General features: G+C 65.6%; 1 protein-coding gene across 12 annotated transcripts in view; it reads left to right on the top strand.

The window, feature by feature from the left end:
* CACNA1B (calcium voltage-gated channel subunit alpha1 B) overlaps window positions 1-23939 on the top strand; it is a 123226-nt gene that overhangs the window by 34231 nt on the left and 65056 nt on the right. For 10 of the 12 annotated variants that reach the window (XR_013960695.1, XM_080670289.1, XM_080670284.1 and 7 more), the window contains exons 12-18: window positions 2088-2200; window positions 2611-2723; window positions 4092-4223; window positions 5986-6058; window positions 14774-14891; window positions 16184-16251; window positions 18928-19034. Coding sequence is in view for 11 of the 12 variants with exons in the window: in XM_080670289.1 (XP_080526415.1) it covers window positions 2088-2200; window positions 2611-2723; window positions 4092-4223; window positions 5986-6058; window positions 14774-14891; window positions 16184-16251; window positions 18928-19034 (724 nt within the window). In the remaining variant the exon portion in view is untranslated. The remainder of the gene's footprint in view (window positions 1-2087; window positions 2201-2610; window positions 2724-4091; window positions 4224-5985; window positions 6059-14773; window positions 14892-16183; window positions 16252-18927; window positions 19035-23939) is intronic. The other 2 variants (XM_080670281.1, XM_080670280.1) reach the window with 1 other exon arrangement.

Raw genomic sequence — 23939 nt, 5'->3', positions numbered from 1 at the left:
GGCTCCCGTCCTGGCTCCCCCGGGGCGCTCTGTGCGCCTGAAGCCACTGAGCCCAAGAGCCTTTGTCCAGTCCTGGCCCTGCAGGCCAGCCACGCCCCCGGGGGACACAGCCCGGGCAGCTCCTGAGGCGCGAAGGAGCCGTGGACGCTGGTGGTTCCCAGGCCCTGGGCAATGTGGGTAGGACTCCAGGCGGTTCCCCACGTCCGTGTCGACGTCACGTGGATGGCAGGGCAGCAGCAGCCGGAGCCAGAGGGCCTGGGAGCTTCCAGGAGCGGCCAGCAGGCAGCGGGCTCGGCTCCGGCTCCGGACCGCGGGGGCTGAAGAGCACGCGGTGTCACCGAACGGCCGCTCCGGCCTCCCTGTAGTCCTGAGCCTTCGGAAGGAACGAATGAGGGCGTGGTCCCCCTCCTTGGCCTCAGAGGAGGCTGAGCGTGAAGCGCAGGGCGGGGCTTTCTCGGGCGCAGGCAGGCAGGCGGGGGCTGCCCTTCCTCGCTGCCTCGCCCTCCTGTCCGTGCCCCTGCGGCCGCTCTGGCCATCTCCCGGAGCAGGAGGAGTGCCTGGGCAGCGTCAGCTCCGAGGCTGTGCTGGTGGCTGGACGGCCCATTCCTGTGGCCTCCCGCCCAGGGCCTGAGCTCTGTTGTAGTGACCTGTGAGGGGTGGGGTGCCTTTGTGATCGCACATCGGGGCTCTGTGGCCAGGAGCCTCGGGCCTCCAGGTCGCTGTGGCCTTGTGAGCTGCCCTTTGGGGCTGGCCCAGCTCCCCCAGCCCCGCCCCCACCCCTGTGGGCAGTCATTCAGGGAGCCTGCGGGCAGCTGGAAGGGTCCCTCTGCCCTGAGCTGTTCCTGTCTGAGGGTCAGTGGGCGTCCTTGCCTCTGACCTTGGCCCTCGGCTTCTGCAGGAGGCTCTTGGCCTCCTCGCCTGGCCTGGGTGCCCTGGTGAAGCTTCAGTTGGCTTCAGAGGACCGGCTTGCTCCCTGGGCTGGTTGTGCACGTCCTCAGACCGTGGAGGAAGGGTCCCCTCCCTGAGCCCTGGGGCCGTATAGACGGTCGTGTGTCTGTCTGCGGCTGGCCCAGGGGGCAGTGGAGTTGGTGTCCCCGCTCGCCCGGGGTGCAGGCCACTGCAGACCTGCCCCGATGGTGCCGCGGAGGCTGCAGTGAGCGCGGGAGCATGGTGGTCCGGTGCGCAGTGGCAGGGGCGTGGGGCCCTCGTCACTGTCTGTTTCAGGAGCAGCTGGAGGTCCAGAGGCCGGAAGCCTGGCCGGTGGCTGCCAGCTGACCCTTCGCACCCTCTCTCTCCGTGCGGGCTCGGCCATGGGTTCTGAGCTGGGGTCAGAGGGCACTGAGCCATTGGCCCGCCGTGTGAAACAAGGAGCCGATTCCAACTCAGTGCTTGGGGAGGAGGGTCAGGCTGACCTGTCCGACGCCTGGAATTCCTGGAGTGGCCATGGCTGGGCCAGCGGGTCTGCTGTCGGGGGCCTCGATCAACTCCGGCCGGTCTTTCTTGCTCCGACCGCCTCCTCCACCCAGGCTGGGCCAGCGTCTGTGCCGGGAATCCCCACACGGCTCCCAGCACAGCGTGTCCTCCCTGCGTCCTGAGGCTCTGGAGGGTCTGCTCAGCCAGTGGCGGCAGTGACCACAGGAGCCTCTGTGTGACTCACAGAGCGAGCAGCGTGCTGGCCAGGACTGGGGGTGCTCAGGGTGTAGGGGCGAACTGTGAACAAAGTTCAAACCCAGCCTGGTGCTGGGGGCGTCCATCAGAGCGTGGCGTGGGGGAGGGACTAGGCAGTGGGGTGGGTCCAGGCCGCCCCGCCGTCTGCCCTGCTCTGGGTACCCCAGTCCCATGCGGGAGCTCCCCGCTGAGCCTGTCTCACGTCCATGGCACTGGGCATGCCCCCCTGGGGACTGGAGCGAGCATCGCTCTGCACCCTCGTCCTCGGTTGTCCCTGCCCTGCCTGAGGCTTCAGGGCTCGGCGGCTGCAGGCCGGGCGGGAAGGCTCCTGGAGAGGCCGGGCCTGGTGTCCTCTGGGCTGGGCCGGAGCCGGAGGGAGGAGGCTGCGAGCTAACCCCCTCTTCTCCGGCTTCTCCTAGACTTTGCAGAGTTTGTTTTCCTGGGTCTCTTCCTCACAGAGATGTCCCTGAAGATGTACGGCCTGGGGCCCAGGAGCTACTTCCGGTCCTCCTTCAACTGCTTCGACTTCGGGGTGAGTGAGAAGCCGGGCAGGGCCAGCGCTGGGGTCCAGGCGGGTCAAGCTGGACCTCACTGGAGGACTTGGGGCTGCAGCCGGGGGACTTGGGGCTGCAGCGCTGTGACCTGTGGTCAGCAAGGCTGCCTGTGGACGGCAGGTGCGGGACAGGGAGGCCTGTGCTGGCCAGGCCATGATGGGTGGGGCGCTTCCGCAGGCTGCCCGCCGTGGCACTTCCTCCTTCCCTTCCCTGTCTGTCACTCCGTCCGTGTCCTCCTGGCGGGGAGGACGGGCCCGGGCCTGTGGGCCTGCAGCTCCGTGCGAGGCGTGTGCTTGAGCTGCTGCGGAGGCAGGCAGGGCGGGGCTGCAGGGGCGCCGTGCACACGTGGGGCCGAGTGTGCCCGGAGCCTGACCCTCCTCCCCTGCAGGTCATCGTGGGGAGCATCTTTGAAGTGGTCTGGGCGGCCATCAAGCCGGGAACCTCCTTTGGGATCAGCGTGCTGCGGGCTCTCCGGCTGCTGAGGATCTTCAAAGTCACAAAGTACGTTCCCTGCGTGCTCCTGGGTGGTGGGGGTGCAGGCAGCATGGGGGGAGGGGTTGTCCCGGGAATTCACGGAGCCGGTTTTGCTCTCAGCTGTCTGGAAGCTCTTTCTGTGCCTCGTAATTGTATAAATACAGAAAGCGATCACACAGGCCAGGCCAGCAGCCCACATGACTTCGTCTCGGCCTCGTCAGGGGCACGTCCGTCCTCGGGATCGTCCCGACAGCCTCGGTGTCGCTGGCGGTCTCTCGCTCACATTAGCGCTCCCACCCATCAGCCCCTCCTCACCAGGCTCTGACTGGCCGGCCTGAGCCCGCCTGGCCCGCTGTCTGACGGCTCCCGTTTATCCCACTGGGTTGCTGTGTCACTGTAGCAGCGAGTTGCTCTGTTTTGCCCACAACGGGGCTGAGGCGGGGCCGAGGTGGTGCAGGGAGTGAGGACAGCTGGGCTGGATCGCACCTTCACGGCTAGAGCTGTGGTGGCGGGGCCAGGAGACAGCAGGCTGGGCCCCGGCTGCCCGAGGGCAGGAGGCCCCTCCACGTGAGCGGCTGGGTGTGGGCCACGATGCCCAGTGCGGTCTTTGTGCAGCTGTCTCGGCCTGGGCCACCCGCTGCGGGACCAGGAGCACAGCTGTCAGCGCACCTCTGCGGGGCCCCAGCTCCAGGCCCCTCCAGGGGCACTCGGCCTGTCTCCCGGGGTCTGGGCTGATCACGGTGCCTGGAGGGGAAGCTGGGTGCTCTGGGCTCTGCACAGCGGGAGCCGCGGTGAGGGGATCAGGCTCTCTGAGGGTCAGCAGCCAGGCTGTGGGGGCACTTCAGGGGCCCGTGTGCGCGAGAGCCCGGGAGAATGAGAGGGGGTGAGGGGTGGAGGGTGCTGAGGGGACTCGGGCCAGGCTTCACCCCCCGCGGCAGTGGTCTTTGCAGGGACGGCCGTGGAGGTGACTGCGTCCTCGTGCAGGTCCTCACACGGGTCCTCTGCAGCTGCCATGCGGCTGTCCTCACACAGCGCTTCCCGGGGCCCTGGAGGTGTTGGGTGTTGGGGTGAAGAGGGGGCCCGGATGAGGTCGGGTCGGGCGTGGCTGCCTGAGGGAGGGGCGTGGTTCTGCTGAGCAGAGTGGCCGGAGCAGGTGCGAGGGGCCCGTCAGCACTGCACACGTCGGCTGTGCCGTCTCCCTGGGCCCCGGCGACAAGGATGGTGGGTCGGGCTGCGGGGGAGAGCTCCGCCTCCCTCCAGGTGCGTGGCCCTTGGGGGTCAGAAGGTCCCGAAGCCACAGGTGTGACACAGAGCGGGCCGATGGGGGTCCGGGCCCAGAGCTGGCATCCCCCGCCGGGCGCAGCCCTGTGCTCAGACCACCGTCTGCCCCGACAGGTACTGGAACTCCTTGCGGAACCTGGTGGTGTCGCTGCTCAACTCCATGAAGTCCATCATCAGCCTCCTGTTCCTGCTCTTCCTGTTCATCGTGGTCTTCGCCCTGCTGGGCATGCAGCTGTTCGGGGGACAGTACGTGCGGGGTGGGGGGTGCTCAGAGCAGCTGTTCGGGGGACAGTACGTGCAGGGGGTGGGGGGTGCTCAGAGCAGCTGTTCGGGGGACAGTACGTGCAGGGGGTGGGGGGTGCTCAGAGCAGCTGTTCGGGGGACAGTACGTGCAGGGGGTGGGGGGTGCTCAGAGCAGCTGTTCGGGGGACAGTACGTGCGGGGTGGGGGGGTGCTCAGAGCAGCTGTTCGGGGGACAGTACGTGCGGGGTGGGGGGTGCTCAGAGCAGCTGTTCGGGGGACAGTACGTGCGGGGTGGGGGGTGCTCAGAGCAGCTGTTCGGGGGACAGTACGTGCGGGGGTGGGGGGGTGCTCAGAGCAGCTGTTCGGGGGACAGTACGTGCGGGGTGGGGGGTGCTCAGAGCAGCTGTTCGGGGGACAGTACGTGCGGGGTGGGGGGTGCTCAGAGCAGCTGTTCGGGGGACAGTACGTGCGGGGTGGGGGGTGCTCAGAGCAGCTGTTCGGGGGACAGTACGTGCGGGGGTGGGGGTGGTGCTCAGAGCAGCTGTTCGGGGGACAGTACGTGCGGGGGTGGGGGGTGCTCAGAGTAGCTGTTCGGGGGACAGTACGTGCGGGGGTGGGGGGGTGCTCAGAGTAGCTGTTCGGGGGACAGTACGTGCGGGGGTGGGGGGGGTGCTCAGAGCAGCTGTTCGGGGGACAGTGTGTGCGGGGGTGGGGGGTGCTCAGAGCAGCTGTTCGGGGGACAGTGTGTGCGGGGGTGGGGGGGGGTGCTCAGAGCAGCTGTTCGGGGGACAGTGTGTGCGGGGGTGGGGGGTGCTCAGAGCAGCTGTTCGGGGGACAGTGTGTGCGGGGGTGGGGGGTGCTCAGAGCAGCTGTTCGGGGGACAGTGTGTGCGGGGGTGGGGGGTGCTCAGAGCAGCTGTTCGGGGGACAGTGTGTGCGGGGGTGGGGGGGTGCTCAGAGCAGCTGTTCGGGGGACAGTGTGTGCGGGGGTGGGGGGGGTGCTCAGAGCAGCTGTTCGGGGGACAGTACGTGCGGGGGTGGGGGGTGCTCAGAGCAGCTGTTCGGGGGACAGTGTGTGCGGGGGTGGGGGGTGCTCAGAGCAGCTGTTCGGGGGACAGTGTGTGCGGGGGTGGGGGGTGCTCAGAGCAGCTGTTCGGGGGACAGTGTGTGCGGGGGTGGGGGGTGCTCAGAGCAGCTGTTCGGGGGACAGTGTGTGCGGGGGTGGGGGGTGCTCAGAGCAGCTGTTCGGGGGACAGTGTGTGCGGGGGTGGGGGGTGCCCAGAGCAGCTGTTCGGGGGACAGTGTGTGCGGGGGTAGGGGGTGCTCAGAGCAGCTGTTCGGGGGACAGTGTGTGCGGGGGTGGGGGGTGCTCAGAGCAGCTGTTCGGGGGACAGTGTGTGCGGGGGTGGGGGGTGCTCAGAGCAGCTGTTCGGGGGACAGTGTGTGCGGGGGTGGGGGGTGCTCAGAGCAGCTGTTCGGGGACAGTGTGTGCCAGGGGGGTGCTCCGAGCAGCTTTCTGGGGGACGGTGTGTGCCAGGGGGTTGCTCCGAGCAGCTTTCTGGGGGACAGTGTGTGCCAGGGGGGTGCTCAGAGCAGCTTTCTGGGGGACGGTGTGTGCCGGGGGAGGTGTGTGCTCAGCAGCGGTGCTGGCCCCGCCGCCTCCACCTGAAGGTCACCCACGTGCAGCCTGTGCGGGCGCCGGGGCCGCGGGGCCAGGTCCTGGCTCCTGATGGGCTGCCTCGCTCAAGGCTCCTTGTTTTTCTCAGGTTCAACTTTAAGGAAGAGACGCCAACGACCAACTTCGACACCTTCCCCGCCGCCATCCTCACTGTCTTCCAGGTAAGGCCCCAGCCCAGGCCCCCCTGTCCTGCTCGGCTCTCCTGGGGCTGGGAGGGCCGCCCCGTCCCTCCTCAGGCCTCTGCCACCCAGACAGCCCGCCCCAGCCAGCTCGGCACACGCGGCAGGAGGGAGCGGGCCGGCCGCGCTCAGGGCCCGTGTCCTGGGATGCGCCCGGGAGCTCCGCTGTCACCTCTCAGCCCCGAGGACCCGGGACCCAGCAGCTGTTTGTCCCCTGAGGATAAAGCAGCCAGTGCCCAAGCTCACCGTCAGTCCTCTCCTGTCTGCAGGCCCCCGCCCCCCACCCCCCGCCTCTCCGTGCGCCTCAGGGCGCCCCTGAGGACCCTCTTGCTCGAACACTTACCCCCTGGGCTGCGGCTCCACAGATGCCCCTGCCAACCATTTCTGTCCCACAGACCTCAGGGCGGCAGGCCTGAGACCGAACAGCCCGGGGGGCTGACTTTTGGGGAACCTGGCAGGTGCACGTGCAGGCAGGGCTCTGAGCGGCCCCTGGCCCTGGGGCTGCCGGCCTCCTCAGCCAAAGCTGGAGCCCACGGCGTGTGCCGGGACAGGGGCCTTCCAGCCAGGCTGGGTGACTGGAGAGGAACCCAGCCACACGCCTCCCACAACGACCCCCCACAGCCTCTCAGTCCCGGCCGAGCAGAGCCAGCCTCGCCCAGGGGCCTCCTGCTTCTGGCCGGCTGGGACCCGGCCTGTCCCCTCCCGCTTCCGGTCTAACCTCACCCGCAGTCGCTCTGACACTGTCTCGACCTCGGTTTCCTGATGTGGGGACGCCTGTGCCCACGCCGCTCCCCTCAGATGCCCACGGCCCTGGCTCCCCCAGCCGGGCCCCCGAGCTGGTTAGCACTTGGGGGAGGGAGGGGCCTGCGTCTGGAGCACAGGAGTGTGCCCACGCTGGCCACGGGCAGAGGGAGGCCATGGCTTTGCCAAGCCTGACACTGCCCCGTGCCGGGCAGGAGCGCCCTCTGTCTGCAGGTCACGGGCCAGCTGGCCAGCGGGGATGCTGACGGCCAGGCGAGGGGAGGTGGCAGGATGGGTCCAGCAGAACAGGAAGGAGCGCGGGCGTGGCAGAAGGGGGGCACCAGCCTGGGGGCCTCGGGGCCACACGGAGAGGCTCCGTCCGCCCAAGGGGTTCCCAGCAGGCGGCGACGTGGTCGGCGATCAGAGCTGCTTTGCCATGTTTGTGGTTACGAGGGACCTGGGCGTGGTGGTGGTGGTGATGGGGGCCCAGGGGGTGAAGAGGCGGAGTGAGAGAACGGTCTGATGAATGGAGCTCAGGGTCAGACCCGGGCCCTGTGCGCTGACACAGGAGTGAGACGGTAAATAGTTGGAAACTAAGGGCTCGCCACGCGGACAGCAGTGCCTGTGGGCTGGAGACCAGCAGCCGTGCGGGCGCAGGGGCCCAGGCACCCCGCGGTCGGGAAGAGGCAGGTGGGCGGGCGTCCACGCACCGATCGGCTCTGCGCTGGGCAGCGGGTGGCCCGGAGGAGGCCGAGACGAGCACAGGGCAGGCGCCTGGGAGGCCCACAGGGTGGAAACGGGCCAGAGGCTGGGACCCGGGACCGGAGTCCTCGCTCACGGTGAACCTGCAGACCATGTGGCAGGTGCTCCCCCGGGGCCACGGATACCCACAGCCTGAGGCGAGCCCGCCCCGGGGACGTGGAGGCGACAGAACAAGCGGGTGAGAATGAGTACGCACAGGGTCCTCCGAGGGTGGACGGAGGGACTGTGGGCCCACAATATGGCAGGCGGGCCCCGAGCGCCCGAGCAGGCCGCGCTGGAAGGCAGCTCCTTAGATAAGCACGGCGCGCTGTACAGGGCCCGGGGGGACGGCGAGTTCACCTGCGGAGCCATGGGCGCGGCCCGTGCAGATGCCACTCGGCAAGGCCGCCGGCACCATTCCAGAATGCGCCGAGAGCGTGTGCGCGCCGAGGCCAAGCGGGTGAACAAAAGGCGAACTAAAACCACCCAGGCCCGTGTGAGGACGAGAGAACCTTAGAGTCCACCCTGGACCGCCAGGTTTCCTACGAGAACGAGTCTGAGGGTAGGCCTCCGAGCAGGGATGCCAGGAGCCCAGGAAAAGCAGCTTCAGATGCTGGGGGACAGTCCCTGTCACCCGGGGTCCGAGCGGAGCTGTGATTCAGGGGAGGTGGGACCAAACACGCAGAGACAGTGTGGGGGCGCCCCCACCCCGCCCCCCAGGGCTAACAGCACCAGCCATCTCTCTCTACGCTTAGTGAAGCGAGGGTTTAGAAGAAGCAAGTGCATTCACCCAAGAAGAAACTGAAAACCCAAACTGCTCCAGAAACGGGACAGCTGGAAGCCGGCCCGGCTAAGCCCGTGTTCGGTTGTACCAGTGAGCCGCATGGACGTTCAAGAAGAAAGTCACTCCCGTTTTACGCGGAGGCCACAGGGAGAGCGCCCGCTCGCTCTGTGCGGTGGGGTAACTGATGGGAACGTGGAGGGGCCGCCGCAGACAAGCACCCGCAGGGAACGGCTAATCCAATCTGGAGGTTTCAAATGATCTCCACAATCAGCTGAATTTATCCTGGAAGCGCAGAGGATTGGACATGAGAAAGGCTATTAATGTAGCTCAGCCTCTTGACGGAGGGAAGGAAGGGAAGCCCTGTAGGATCAGAAAAAGCATTTGAACTCCAGCAAAAGCACAGCCGCCATGAGCGGGAGACGCAGTGAGGTGGGCGAGCGTCCTTCCCTGTCCAGTTGGCAGCTCGGGGCACTGGGTCCAGGGTGCTGCCTGGTGCTTACCTGACAAAATCCCACACTGACCCCAAAGGCAGCCTCCGCAGATCCCATCGGCATCAGTGGCTTAGCCCCTTAGAACAAGCACAGAAAAAGGGAATGAAGTTTCTCCGGTTGACAGGAAATAAGGAACGATGCCCTAGTCACAGGTGAGAAGTGCACACAGCCCTCGAGCTGTCCCTGCGGAGGGCGTGGGCAGTTGGGTTGTCCGTAGAGAACTAGAGTTTGGACTCCTACCTGGCACCAGATTGGGATTGCAGTTCGGATGAATTAAGACCGAAACGTGAAAAGCAAATCTGAAATCGCGGAAGAACATACAGACTGCAACGCCGTGAACTCAGCGGGAAGGCCTTCGTAGAGGACTTAACGAGCGCAGGGCACAGAGGAAACCATTAACACATCTGACGGTTAAGGGTGTCTGTGCATCAGAAGGCACCATAAGAGGATTAAAACAAACGTCGCGGACAGAAGACGTTCCCAGCGTCGGCCGGTGAGCATCCAGGATTAGCCCGTGCTCAGCAGCAGCGTTCCCCAAATCAAAGAGACAAGACGGAGCGTGTAGCAGGAAGGGGCAGAGGCACGCCGGGCGCCTCGCGGGAGAGGACACGGGCTGACGGCACACCTGTCGGCTGCCACCAGAGCCGGAGTGAGCCTTTCCAGCGGCCAGCGCAGCTGGGGCGTGGAAACCCAGCGAGCCCGGTTTCAGAGACGATGTGGAGGAATGAGGCTTCCTTCATGCTGTGTTGAGACCCCCTGAGAGCAGTTCCATATCCGGTCCCCGGGGCTTGGCCAGGAGCTCCTGCTATAGGTGGGGAGAGGTGGGCTGGGAGGTCCGCCCTGGCAGACCTGTGTGACCGCCACGGCGGCAGCGTCTGAGGGAAACCTGGACGTCCCCTGAGCGTTCACGCCGGGCGACAGGTCGGAGGAGCGTCTGTCTGAGCAGCAGGGAGAGGGGTTGACACGGCGTCTCACAGCCAGCGCCGAGGAAAGAGAGGCTGATCCACGCACCTGAGGCTGTTGAACAGGAGGCAGCTGTTGGGGGCACGTGCGCAGTGAAGGTGTGAGAGCTGCAGGGGGATCAACACCGAACTCGGTGCCGCTCCTGGGGGACCTCAGCACCTTGATGCTCTGCTTCTGAGCTGGGGCGCGGGCACATGGGGCTTCTGGGTGCTGCTCACCAGCTCTCTCCGAGTGTCTGAAGTCCTACGGAATTAAAGGGTCCAGAAAGACAGACAAGGAGCATGCAGCAAAGCACGCTGGTGCCATATTGACAGCCCAACAGCAGTTAAGGTGGAAACCGTTAGTGAAAACAGGCGAGGACACCCCCTCGTGGGAAGAGGATGCTGCGGGCCTGCACTTGCCCGCCACGTGGCCCAAAGCGTGTGCGCAAAAGCCAAGAGGATTCCATGGAGAATCGAGGGCTCACCGTCTCAGAAGAGCTTTCTCACGGGTTCCTGCCAGGCTGAAGGGCGGCACTGAGAGGGTGAGGGAGGCGAATGGGGCTCGTTCGGCGCACACGGCTCCGCCCCTGAAGACAGTGAATGAAACGGCCGTCTTCCAGGCACAAGGAGTCCCAGGAGTGGATCGCTTCCTAAGTCCCCAGGAAACCCCTGCAGGTGTAGAGAGCTGCTGTCCTCCACAACAGTCCTCTTCTGATCTAAATAAGTAGAAACCACGGGGAAACAGTCACGGAACAACGCCCCGCCCCCACGCCCCGCCCCCGTCTCTGAAAGCTGAAGGGTTGAGTTAAAGAAGACAGCACAGCCCGGCCGGCCTGGCTCAGTGGTTGAGCGTTGGCCTGTGAACCAGGAGGTCACGGTTCAATTCCCGGTCAGGGCACATGACCGGGTTGCGTGTTCGATCCCCATTGGTGTTGTGCAGGAGGCAGCCGATTAATGACTCTCTCTCATCAATGTTTCTATCTCTCCCTCTCCCTTCTTCTCTGAAGTCAATTAAAAATATATATATATACTAGAGGCCCGGTGCACAAAATCCGTGCACGGGTGGGGTCCCTAGGCCTGGCTGGCAATCAGGGCCGATCAGGGCTTTCCGGCTGCTGGCTGGGGCCTTCCTGCTGCTGGCTGGGGCCTTCTTGCCTGCCGCTGGCTGCTGGCTGGGGCCTGCCGGATGGGGAGAGGGACCACAGGAGGCTGGCCAGCCATGGGAGGCTAGCTGTGGGAATGCACTGACCACCAGGGGGCAGCTCCTGCATTGAGCATCTGCCCCCTGGTGGTCAGTGCGCGTCATAGCGACCGGTTGTTCCGGTGTTCTGGTCGCTTAGGCTTTTATATTTGCAGATTTTGAAAGTCAGCACAACAAATATTACAAAACATTTAGAACTGAGCAATAATATCAAAACTTAAGGGGGGAAGCTGAAATAATACAGGAAATTTTATCATCTTAAATGCAATTCTCAAAAGAAAGGCTGGAAATAAACTAGCTACGTGCTCATCTTGAAGTCTAGAAAAAAGGAATAGAGTAAGCCATAGAAAATTGAAAGCAGGGAAGTGTGATAAGAGCAGACATTAATGCAACAAAACTAAGAACACCAAGATAACAATATAATAAAAATCTTAGGAAGACTAATAACTTTCTAGCAAGACTGATCAAGAAAAAGCTCAAGTAAAAAGTATTGCCCAAAAGGAAGGCATTAACTACAGAAAACAGGTGATTTTTTAAACCCCAAACGAATGTTATGGCACCTTATTATGAGGATAGGTTTGAAAACTCGGACGAAACATGCACTTTTATAGGAAAACACCAATTACTTAAATTAGCTCACGATGCCGTTTAAAACCGGAGTCATTTACGACCACTAAGTAAACGGACTCCATGGTCAGAGCTCTCTTCCTGTCTCTGCCACCTGCCTGGGCCAGGTGAGGTCTCTAGCCTCAGGGAACGGGTCTGGACGGAAGCTGAGTCAGGGGGAGCCTGGCCCACGGCAGGCAGCGATCGGGCAAGCAGAGCAACCTGCAGCCCGGGCGGCCGCAGGAGCAGGTCTCCGTCTGGCCTGCCGACCTGGCCTGGGCGCCTGGACACCGCCTGACACTCAAGTGGCGCCTGACACGTTGGCTCAGTGAAGGGAGACAGCGGTCTGCAGTACACGTGAAGGACCTAGCCCAGCTGGTACTGAGCCACCATGGCGGAGCCGCGTGTGCAGTCCCGTGAGTCTGCCCTGTGACTGCCCGTCCGCGGTCAGAGGAGCGTGAGCAGGCAGGCGGAGGAAGAGCCAGCACCGACACCGTGGTGTGAACACCTGGCGGTGAGAACTGGCAGGGTTTAAAGAACGAACCACAGCCAGGTGGGTGATGGACGGTGGGCGTGGGTTTCTTGTCTTGAGGAAAAGGAAAGCACCCTAAAACCGACGGTGGTAACGGCTGCGAATACGAGAATGCTAAAAGCCACTGACACACTTTAAATGACTGAATACATGGCGGGTGAGTTGTATCGCGACAAAACGGCTCTTATGAAAAGACTACGGCCAGATCCCAGAGAGACCGTGTCACCTGCGCCCGAGGGTGCCCGGGTCCGGCGTTGTCTCCTGTGGCCTGTGTCTGGACGCGGTCGACGCGAGCATGAGCAGACCGAGGAGAGCAGATGGTCCCCCCTGCACCCCGCCCCCCCGCAGGGAAGATGGAGAACCACCCGACTGTAGCTGGGTGTCCCTCCACCTGGGACCGGCGCCGCTGTCTGCTCCTCGACTGCACCCAGGACCTCTGGTGGCCGCCAGCACTGGTCGTTTCTAGAATCCGGAGCAGTGCCGCTGGAGGGCGTTGCTATCAAGGTCAGAGCGAGGGCGCCCGGTGCTCAGCAGGGAGGGCAGGGTCCTCGGAGGAAGACGGAGGTCTGGGGAGGAATCGACACGGCGGTACTTGTCACCGATGGGCTGTAACGTGGGAGCCTGAGGGTCAGTCAGCAATCCGAGCGTCCGCCAGCGCTGCTGACTACAAGGTCGACGTGCAAAGCACAGCTTCCGTGTGACAGCAGCATTCCTGCGGAAGTCGGCCACACCACAGCTTCCCCTCGTCGTAGCCGAGTGTAACGTCCTCCCCAGCATGCGGGCTCCGACGGGCCCAAGGGCATGAGCACATGGGGCGTGTCTACAAGCCGGAAGCCTTGGTGGCCAGTGCGGCCCTGACCCGCTCTGACCTGTGAACTCCGTGCGGCCCTGACCCGCTCTGACCTGTGAACTCCGTGCGGCCCTGACCCGCTCTGACCTGTGAACTCCGTGCGGCCCTGACCCGCTCTGACCTGTGAACTCCGTGTGGCCCTGACCCGCTCTGACCTGTGAACTCCGTGCGGTCCTGACCCGCTCTGACCTGTGAACTCCGTGCGGCCCTGACCCAGGCCCCAGCCCGCGGCACGGGGAACTCGGCCTCTGGATTGCGTGGACGAGGAAACATCCAAGAACAGCCAGGACCTCCAGAGGGAGGGGTCCGCCCACCACCTACCGAGAGTTTTGAAAGCTGCAGTAATGATGAGTGTGAGCTGGAGAGGGAAATGCCAAAGGGTCACGTTCCAGAGCCCAGAAACATGCCCAGGCCGTGCGGGAGGCTGGTTGAGCCGGTGGCAGAATTCAAGGGGGTGAGGATGGATGTTAGAAGGTGGGTCGGGGAGCTGGCTCACCAAATGGGGGAGCAGAGATCTACCCCCCACGTGGTGCCCGCACGGAGCCGTGACCGCTAACCCCTGTGGATGCACAGAGCTGTGACCATTAACCCCTGTGGTAGGCGAAAGCTGATGGTGGAAAACCAGAGAAAATGACAAAGAAAACAATAGACCTTCATGATCTGGGGATGGAGAGGAATCTCACAGACAGGATGCAAAACGCAGAAACCACAGCAGGCGGATACGGTTGAGTATTGCGTGTTTTGGAAGGCAAGCATTAGGTAGAAGCAGAGGAGACCAGACGATCTTCCCAAAAACATCGCCGGTAGTGGCTTAGCGTGCGCCGGAACACACGCCGAGGCCCGTCGGAGGAAGGCTGCCCTCCCGCCACGGGAGATCCAGCAGCCTGTGCCCTCCGCAGCTTGCCTCCCCCACGAGACAAGACGGACCGCCGCGGGGTGCTGACGCCGGGTGCGTGGGGTGAGAGCTGCTGGCCACAGTGCAGTGGGTCCCCACTGTGGGGGCTCCTGGAAAGTCCAGGAAGCAGCACGGACTGGCCGCCAAGTCCGGCTCCAGACTCCCAGCCAAGCCCTGGCCGCACCGCGGGGCGGGCCTGTCGGGAGGGAAGCGGGCAGAGGAAGGGAGGGGTGTGCGCAGTGGCTCACGCCGTCGGTGGGTTTGTCTGTGTGGACACGCGAGTGGAGTGGGAGAGCACATGGGTGCTGTGTTTAGAGCCGCGTGGCGTTGACTCCGGACGGGGCCTGGCCAGGTGCAGGGCTGCAGGACCCGATGTGGATGCGCAGTGAGAGGGGACATGTCCCTGGCCTCTTGCACTTTCCAAAAGTGAAGTGGAGGAGACGGGTTTCCTCACAGACGAGAACTGCATTGGCCCCGGCCCAGGTGGCGGGAAGCGGGGGGCAGAGGCCTGAGCAGCGGGCCCTCCGGAGCCGCGGTGTCCTGGCAGAGGCGTGACCGCGGGCTCCCGGCCCCGTTTCTCGGCTCACAGCTCGGTCCTCTCCTCGCTCTGCTCACCGTGTTCTGCTTGGAGCTCCCTTTCCACGTTTGGCTGGAAACCTTGTTAAGGCCCATCCGGTTGGCAGCCACGTCCTTCCGGAAGCTTTAACGCAGGAGGGCGTGGCCACCTTTCCTCCGGGGGCTCCCTCGTCTGCAAGCATGTGGGTGTGCGTGTGCGTGCACATGTGCCCAGGGGCCCTGGGAGCAGGTGTGTTGGGGCAAGGTGTGTGTGCCATGTAGGGGTGACGTGGGTATGTGTACCTGAGTGTGTGTGCGTGCGTGGCGAGGCGTGTCCCTGGTGCTCGCCCTCCGCAGATCCTGACGGGAGAGGACTGGAACGCAGTGATGTATCACGGGATCGAGTCGCAAGGCGGCGTCAGCAAAGGCATGTTCTCGTCCTTTTACTTCATCGTCCTGACGCTGTTTGGAAACTGTATCCTTCCTGCGGGGCGGGCTGCAGACAGCAGGGGCCGCAGGTCTGACCTGCACACGCCGGCTGGGGTGTTGGCCGCAGGCCGCCGTGCTGTCCACTCCAAGTTGCTCCTGCCCCTGCGTGTCCCTCTGGGGCGGCCACGGAGGATGCCTGTGCTGGGGGGGGAGGGGGGCGGTGGAGGGGCCAAGACGCGGGCAGGGCCTGACCAACAGCATCATCGCTGTCACAGAGCAACTGCTCCTCACAGGCGCACCGGCCACAGCCCCGCAGGGTGGTGGCCCCCGGGGGCGGGGTGGGGCGGGGCGGGGCGGGTCTAGGCCTGCAGGGACAGGACTCGGCTACCTGGCACACGGGGGCCTGACTGGTGGGACTGTCCCCCGAGGACACGGCCGTGTCTGAGACAGTGGTTGTCACTATGGGGAGGTGCTGCTCACCAGCCGGACACGGGGTGGCGGCCCAGTGTCCGTAGTGCCCATGGCAGGTGACGGAGGCGGCCACAGGCCCGCCCCTCATCTGCAGGAGCCGGTCCCGGGCACGCGGAGAGCTGGGGTGCTGCCCCGGGCCCAGGCAAAGAGAGCTGCTGCCTGGGGTGGAGATGGGCTTGTTGGGGGCGTGGCTGCAGTGTCAGCACCTAGCACCAGGCCCCCCGAACCTCGTCTGCGGAGCACCCCGGCTGTGACATGCTCCTTAGAAGCGAGCAGCCGGCCCGAGGGGAAGGAGCCGGGTGGCCTGCCCTGCTCTAGTGGCTCTGGGGTCGGCCTCGGATGCCGTGGGCTCGGCTCGGACGTCCCTGCTACTCGAGGAGGCGGCAGGTGTGAGCCTGGCCTGGGACCTGGCCCAGAGGTGCTGCCTGGGGGCTGCAGGGCTGTGGCCTGTCAGGTGCGGTCTCTGCCCATAGGACCCAGGGTTGAGCCCCGGGCAGCGAGAGAAGCAGGTGGTGTTTGTCCAGCTGCTTCCTCCAGGCAGCGGGGAGGGCACAGGCGTGGGCGGCCCATGGGCCTTCCCAGGAGGCAAGGGTGGGCAATCCCACAGCCTGAGCTTCTGGCCGCAGCGTCAGCCCCGAAGAGCTGGGCTGGGGGTCTGGCCATGAGGGGCGGTTCCGGGTGGCGCTGAGCCCCAGCCGTGCAGCTGCTCTGGGCACTGTCGGGGCGCCAGGCTGCAGGGCCCGAGCTCTGAGGGAAGGTGGCCGCCAAGGGGAGGCGGCTGCGGGGTCAGGATCGGCTGGGCCCTGTCCATGAGGCTGTGGTGTGACCGTGTGGGGACAGGCTCCTTTCCTTACCTGGAGCCACCAGACACCTTGCTGAACGTCTTCCTGGCCATCGCCGTGGACAACCTCGCCAACGCCCAGGAGCTGACCAAGGTACACGGGGGGTGGGGGCAGCGATGCCTCCTGCAAGCAGGTGCAGGAAGGGGTGGGGTTGGTCTATGTCGCTCTGGATGAGGCCAGAGCGCTGTGAGGAGGCCCAGGTCATGGGTCAAGAGCCCGTGTGACCCCTGTCCAAGAGGCGGGTGGGCAGAGCCAGGCTGTCACTCAGGGCGGGGAACGGCGCTGAGGCAGCAGGAGGAGCACCACGCCAGGAAGGCAGGTGCCCCCGAGGGCAGCTCTGGGGGAGCCACGACCCGGGCACAGAGGCCAGAGGGCAGGGCAGGTGCTGAGGGAGGCGCGGCCCAGACAGGACTCGAGACGTGGCGGCCGCTGCACTGGCCTCGGAGGGGCCACGGGTTGGGGTCTAGGGAGCACCCAGCTCTGAAGACTCAAGAGGAGCATGAGGGACCCGTGCTTCTCCCAGGTAGTGAGGGCACCCCATGTTCACCCCGGGTGGTGAGGGGACCCCGTGTGCGTCCCCAGGGTGAGAGGACCCTGTGTGCGTCCCCGTGGTGAGGGGACCCCGTGTGCGTCCCCGTGGTGAGGGGACCCCGTGTGCGTCCCCGTGGTGAGGGGCCCCCGTGTGCGTCCCCGTGGTGAGGGACCCCGTGTGCGTCCCCGTGGTGAGGGGCCCGTGGCCAGTGGCAGGTGGATGGTGAGCTGGGGCAGGCGCAGTGCTGCTCAGATGCCGGGCCGGGCAGAGCAGCTGAGCCACCTCTCAGCACGTCTGCGCAGCAGGACGGCGCCTGCCCTTTAATGCTCGATGCCCTCGGAGCCGTCTCCGCTCTCCGCCCCGCCGGCTGGGCATGTGCTTCTACACGCCTCCCGCGGTGTCCCTGCAGCAAACACAGCCCCTGCCTGGTCCCTTCACCGCAGGCCTGCTGGCCGCCCACGGTTCCAGCCCCGAGGGGTGCTTAGCGAGCCCAGAGCGCAGAGTGGAGGCCGCTGCCCCTGCTCCGGTGGCTGGAGAGGTGCTGCCTCTGTCCCAGACGCTGTGGCCTTTCTGGCGTGCCAGTTTCCCCAGATGCCACCTGTGAACACCTGTGCGTGCCCCGTCCAGCCCCCACAGTCCAGCACGTGCCCACTCTCCACGCGTCCTGTGCTGGGCAGTGTGGCCGGGCCTCCCTGAGGAACCGGGACGGCTCTGCCCTCCGCTGAGGCCGGTGCACCCGCCCGGGCTGACGCTGCTGCCAGCGGCCGCTAGCCCCCCCCCCCCGCCCCCCTGAGGGCCCTGGGAGGTGCGGCAGGTGGAGCGGCTTCTGCTCAGCCCCCTCCCCGCCAGGCCCAGCCCGCCCGGTGCTGCCTGGGGGTCTAGGCTCCTCCCTTGCTCTGGCCACTGGCTTCTGAGGACTTGGGGTCCCCCTGGCCCGCCCATGTCTATTGTCAGGAGGGGCCAGGGCTGAGCCACGCCCTCCAGGAGGAGGTGGGAGTGGCCTGAGCCCCTGTGGGGCTGCCTGTGCTGGGAGGCCCGTGTGTCCACGAGCACTTCTTGGTGTCAGCAGTTTGGGGCCCACGTGGACGGGGTGCAGCAGCATTGGGCTCGCACCTGCTATCCCGGGGGGGTGAGCCGAGGTGTTCAGGTGCCGCTGTGGGTGAGGACGTGCGGGGGAAGCCACGCCAGGGCCCTGGCTCCTGCGGACACTGACTGCCCGGCTCAAGAGCCGCTTCCTCTGGGAGTGGGGGCTCTGTGTGTCGGACTGGCCGAGGCCCAGAGCTGGGACCCACTCTCCGTCGTGTTCCCATAGCAGTCATGTGTTCCTTGAGGCTGAGGCTGTTCGGACAACACTGTTCGACGTCCTCGCCCCTGAGGCCAAAGCCCACACCGAGTCCAGAGCCGAGCAAAGGCCTGGGCGGCTCTGTGGGCGCCGAGCTTGGCGTCCTCCCTGCGGCCTGAGCCTGGGTCTGCTGTGGTGGGGCCTCTGCAGGCAGCAAACGGGGGCCTCATGGTTGCCATGTTGCGACCCAGAGCAGCTTCCAGGGTGTTCTGGGATGTGTTGGGAATGCCAGTCCCGGGAGCGGGGCCTGGGGCTGGGGCAGAAGCTGGCGGCGCACGGAGCCCAGGAGCAGAGCAGGTGGGCTGTGCCCGGGGATGTGGGGCCAGGGCCAGAGGTCTGTCCCTATGTCCATTGGCTCGTGACGTGAGCCAGGGGTGCTCCCAGGAACTCGGTGTGGACAGGAGCACAGGGCCAGGCCCCGCAGGTGGCTGTCCAGGAGTGGGGGCGACAGGGCCGGGACAGGCGGCAGGCAGGAAAGCCCAGAGGCTGTGGGGGACCCGCCTGACACTCCCGGTGGCAGCTGCTGGGAGGACTCAGACTCAGGTGGGGGGCCCGGGCCCTGCCTCACAGCTCTGCGCAGCGGCTGCTGGGTTAGAGAGTGGCAGGTGCTCCCGGGCGCGGGGCAGGTGCGGTTTGCATTGGACGGAGTCGGAAGGGCTGTGGCACAAAGGCCTGCGCGGGCGGCGGCTGGTCCCGGGGCGGGAGCGCTCCGGGAGACGCGCGGGAGGGCGGCTGAGGCGGGACGCTTGGGCCCGGCACCTTGATCAGCAGGCGGCGCCCCGTGTGTGGAGGGGCATCGTGCAGTGCAGGAGCCGCTGCCTGGCCCGGTTCGGCGCCGGGAGGACGAGGCGGGCACAGCGCTCTGAAGCACAGCGCATGCTCCGTCCGCTCACAGGATGAAGAGGAGATGGAGGAGGCCGCCAATCAGAAGCTTGCTCTGCAGAAGGCCAAGGAAGTGGCTGAAGTCAGCCCCATGTCGGCCACGAACGTCTCCATCGCCACGTAAGACTCTTGAGAGCGGGAGGGGCTGGGAGGGGGGCTGCTAGTCCACGCTGGGCCCGCAGCAGGGCACCCCTTCCAGAGGCTTCCTCGGGGGCCCCTGCCTCGGCTGGGACACCAGGGGCCGTGATGGCAGGGAATGGCTCTCCTCTCCGCAGGGAGCTGAGGGTTCACCAGGGATGTGTCTGCAGCTCCCCGCCTGGGCAGGAGCAGACCCCGCAGCATGCCGACCCCACATGGTGGCGGCTGGCTCTGCCAGAGGCATTCGCTCCCCGCCTGTCCCCAGCCGCAGGGCCTCCCCGAGCACAGCCCCAAGCTGCACACGCTTCTCAGAAATGTGCTTTGTGAACCAAAGGTTCTTGGTGGGACCTCAGCAGCCCCAGGACGTAATGCATTTCCAGAAGGTCCCTGAGGGTTGGGACTGGGCCGGAGGCCAGGAGGAGAGAAGGTGAGGGCCGGGCTGAGGCGTTAGGGACTTCCCGGTGGCTCAGTGCGTGGCCCAGGGCCCAGGGCTGCAGGGGTCGGGCCGTCAGCCAGGGGAAGGCAGGCATAGAGTTCACCCCATGACCACCCAGCACACACCTCTCACCTCCCAGCTGACCCACGGACCCAGCTCTGTGGCCGGTGCCCCCTCTTCTGTGACGTGGTGGTCACGGCACCTGTGCTGCAGGCACATCTGTGCTGCCGAGGTGTGTGCTGGCCCGGGGCGTCTGGCTGCGTGCGTGCACGTGGAGCGGGTGTGCGTGCACGTGGAGCGGGTGTGCGTGCACGTGGAGCGGGTGTGCGTGCACGTGGAGCGGGTGTGCGTGCACGTGGAGCGGGTGTGCGTGCACGTGGAGCGGGTGTGCGTGCACGTGGAGCGGGTGTGCGTGCACGTGGAGCAGGTGTACAGCAGCCCCGTCTGGCGAGGCGGTCACCGGGGTGAGGGCCTGTCTCCGGGAGGGCGTCTGCAGGGCCTGTCTGAGCCGGCACCGGCACGAGGCGGTGGGGGCGGTGGAGGCGGCTCCGCCCTGGGAGCTGGGCAGACGTTCGGGTGCGGGATGCTGTCCCTCGCTCCGCTTGCTCCCGGGCTGCTGCGAGGGGGTGGCTGTGACCTCCCTCCTGCCCCTCCCGAGTCTGTGCTGCTGAGGTCTGCTGTCGAGGGGCAGCGAGCCTTCTGCTTGTTCACACGGCCCAGGGGGGTGTGCCTCTGCGGGGCTGGAGGTGAGGGCTCTGCCCGGGGCCCAGCCACTCGCCAGGCTGCCTCCTCCTCGGAGGTGAGGCAGGGCCGCTCCGTCTGGGACAAAACCTCGGCGTGCAGGTGCTGGGCCTCACGTCAGGCCACCGAGAAAGAGGTGCGGACGCTCTTCCGCCGCCTCTGCTCCCTCCCGGGGAGCCCGCTGCTGGGAACAGTGCTGCGACCTGCCTCCCACCTGTCACAGCTGCCGGGCGTGGGCAGGCCGGGGTCCCGTGCTCCCGTGGGGCCCTGCAGGCTGTCCTGGGAGCAGATCTGGGCTCGGTCCTGGGTGGCAAGTCCTCTGCCCCCTCTGCCGACACGGTGGGTCCGCTGGGATGGCTGGGCGAGGCCGCCAGGCGGCTGAGGGCCGTGTGAGCCCCGTGCTCCGTGGCTCAGAGCCCCTCCCCCCGTTTCCTGTTCTCCAGGTGAGTCTGTGAATTGGACGGGCAGTGCCTGCCCTCCCAGGGCCACGGCCAGCTGCTGGGTGGCGAGAGCGGGCCAGAGGGACCCCCCGGACCCCGCCCGCAGCTGTGCCGGGGGTCTGACCGGGAGGACCGGCGAGGTGCTTTCCGGGCACCTGCTGCCGAGGGCCTGTCAGCGTCGGTGTCCCCGAGGCTCCTCAGTGCGGGTGCACCAGGCACGGACGGTGCCGAGGGGACGGGCTCTGCTGGATCCCCCGGAAGGACCCGTGTCCCCACAGGTCGGCTGGGCTCTGAGGGTCTGGCCTCAGGCGATGTCTCCAGGCTCCTGGGAGCGAGGAGGTGTGAAGGCCGAGGGGATCTGGCCCCTCTGCTGCCCCCTCATCGTCCCTGGGCTCTGCGGGCCGCTGTCCACACGCCGGGCACACGTCCCACCCCCACTCACCCCTCCTTCCCACCCCCACACGCCGGGCACACGTCCCACCCCCACTCACCCCTCCTTCCCACCCCCACACGCCGGGCACACGTCCCACCCCCACTCACCCCTCCTTCCCACCCCCACACGCCGGGCACACGTCCCACCCCCACTCACCCCTCCTTCCCACCCCACACGCCGGGCACACGTCCCACCCCCACTCACCCCTCCTTCCCACCCCCACACGCCGGGCACACGTCCCACCCCCACTCACCCCTCCTTCCCACCCCCACACGCCGGGCACACGTCCCACCCCCACTCACCCCTCCTTCCCACCCCCACACGCCGGGCACACGTCCCACCCCCACTCACCCCTCCTTCCCACCCCCACACGCCGGGCACACGTCCCACCCCCACTCACCCCTCCTTCCCACCCCACACGCCGGGCACACGTCCCACCCCCACATTTACCCACACTCACCCCTCCTTCCCACCCCCACACGCCGGGCACACGTCCCACCCCCACATTTACCCACACTCACCCCTCCTTCCCACCCCCACACGCCGGGCACACGTCCCACCCCCACATTTACCCACACTCACCCCTCCTTCCCACCCCCACACGCCGGGCACACGTCCCACCCCCACTCACCCCTCCTTCCCACCCCACACGCCGGGCACACGTCCCACCCCCACATTTACCCACACTCACCCCTCCTTCCCACCCCCACACGCCGGGCACACGTCCCACCCCCACATTTCCCCACACTCACTCCTCCTTCCCACCCCCACTCGCTGACATTTACACACACTCACCCTCCTTCCCACCCCACACACACTCACACACACACACTCACCCCTCCTTCCCACCCCCACGCTCACACTCACATTTACCCACACTCACCCTCCTTCCCACCCCCCCCCACACACTCACATTTACCCACACTCACCCCTCCTTCCCACCCCCACGCTCACACTCACATTTACCCACACTCACCCCTCCTTCCCACCCCCACACGCCGGGCACACGTCCCACCCACACTCACCCCTCCTTCCCACCCCCACACGCCGGGCACACGTCCCACCCCCACGCTCACATTTACCCACACTCACCCCTCCTTCCCACCCCCACACACTCACACACACACACTCACATTTACCCACACTCACCCCTCCTTCCCACCCCCACACACTCACACACACACACTCACATTTACCCACACTCACCCCTCCTTCCCACCCCCACACACTCACACACACACACTCACATTTACCCACACTCACCCCTCCTTCCCACCCCCACGCTCACACTCACATTTACCCACACTCACCCCTCCTTCCCACCCCCACGCTCACACTCACCCTCCTTCCCACCCCCACGCTCACATTTACCCACACTCACCCTCCTTCCCACCCCCACACACTCACATTTACCCACACTCACCCCTCCTTCCCACCCCACACACTCACACACACTCACATTTCCCCACACTCACCCCTCCTTCCCACCCCCACACACTCACACACACTCACATTTCCCCACACTCACCCCTCCTTCCCACCCCCACACACTCACACACACACACTCACATTTACCCACACTCACCCCTCCTTCCCACCCCCACACACTCACACACACACACTCACATTTACCCACACTCACCCCTCCTTCCCACCCCCACGCTCACACTCACATTTACCCACACTCACCCTCCTTCCCACCCCCCCCCACACACTCACATTTACCCACACTCACCCCTCCTTCCCACCCCACACACTCACACACACACACTCACCCTCCTTCCCACCCCCCCCACACACTCACATTTACCCACACTCACCCTCCTTCCCACCCCACACACTCACACACACATTTACCCACACTCACCCCTCCTTCCCACCCCCACGCTCACATTTACCCACACTCACCCTCCTTCCCACCCCCACGCTCACACTCACACACTCACATTTACCCACACTCACCCCTCCTTCCCACCCCACACACACTCACACTCACATTTACCCACACTCACCCCTCCTTCCCACCCCACACACACTCACACTCACATTTACCCACACTCACCCCTCCTTCCCACCCCCACACACTCACACTCACATTTACCCACACTCACCCTCCTTCCCACCCCCACACACTCACACACACATTTACCCACACTCACCCTCCTTCCCACCCCCACACACTCACACACACATTTACCCACACTCACCCCTCCTTCCCACCCCCACACACTCACACACACATTTACCCACACTCACCCCTCCTTCCCACCCCCACGCTCACATTTCCCCACACTCACCCCTCCTTCCCACCCCCACACACTCACATTTCCCCACACTCACCCCTCCTTCCCACCCCCACACACTCACACACACACACTCACATTTACCCACACTCACCCCTCCTTCCCACCCCCACGCTCACACTCACATTTACCCACACTCACCCTCCTTCCCACCCCCCCCCACACACTCACATTTACCCACACTCACCCCTCCTTCCCACCCCACACACTCACACACACACACACTCACCCTCCTTCCCACCCCCCCCACACACTCACATTTACCCACACTCACCCTCCTTCCCACCCCACACACTCACACACACATTTACCCACACTCACCCCTCCTTCCCACCCCCACGCTCACATTTACCCACACTCACCCTCCTTCCCACCCCCACGCTCACACTCACACACTCACATTTACCCACACTCACCCCTCCTTCCCACCCCACACACACTCACACTCACATTTACCCACACTCACCCTCCTTCCCACCCCACACACACTCACACTCACATTTACCCACACTCACCCTCCTTCCCACCCCCACA

The sequence above is a fragment of the Plecotus auritus genome (assembly GCF_963455305.1).
Source record: "Plecotus auritus genome assembly, chromosome: 5".
In the NCBI taxonomy this organism is placed as follows: Eukaryota; Metazoa; Chordata; class Mammalia; order Chiroptera; family Vespertilionidae; genus Plecotus; species Plecotus auritus.
The sequence above is the reverse complement of the archived record's forward strand: the minus strand, read 5'-3'. Positions and strand labels throughout refer to the sequence as shown.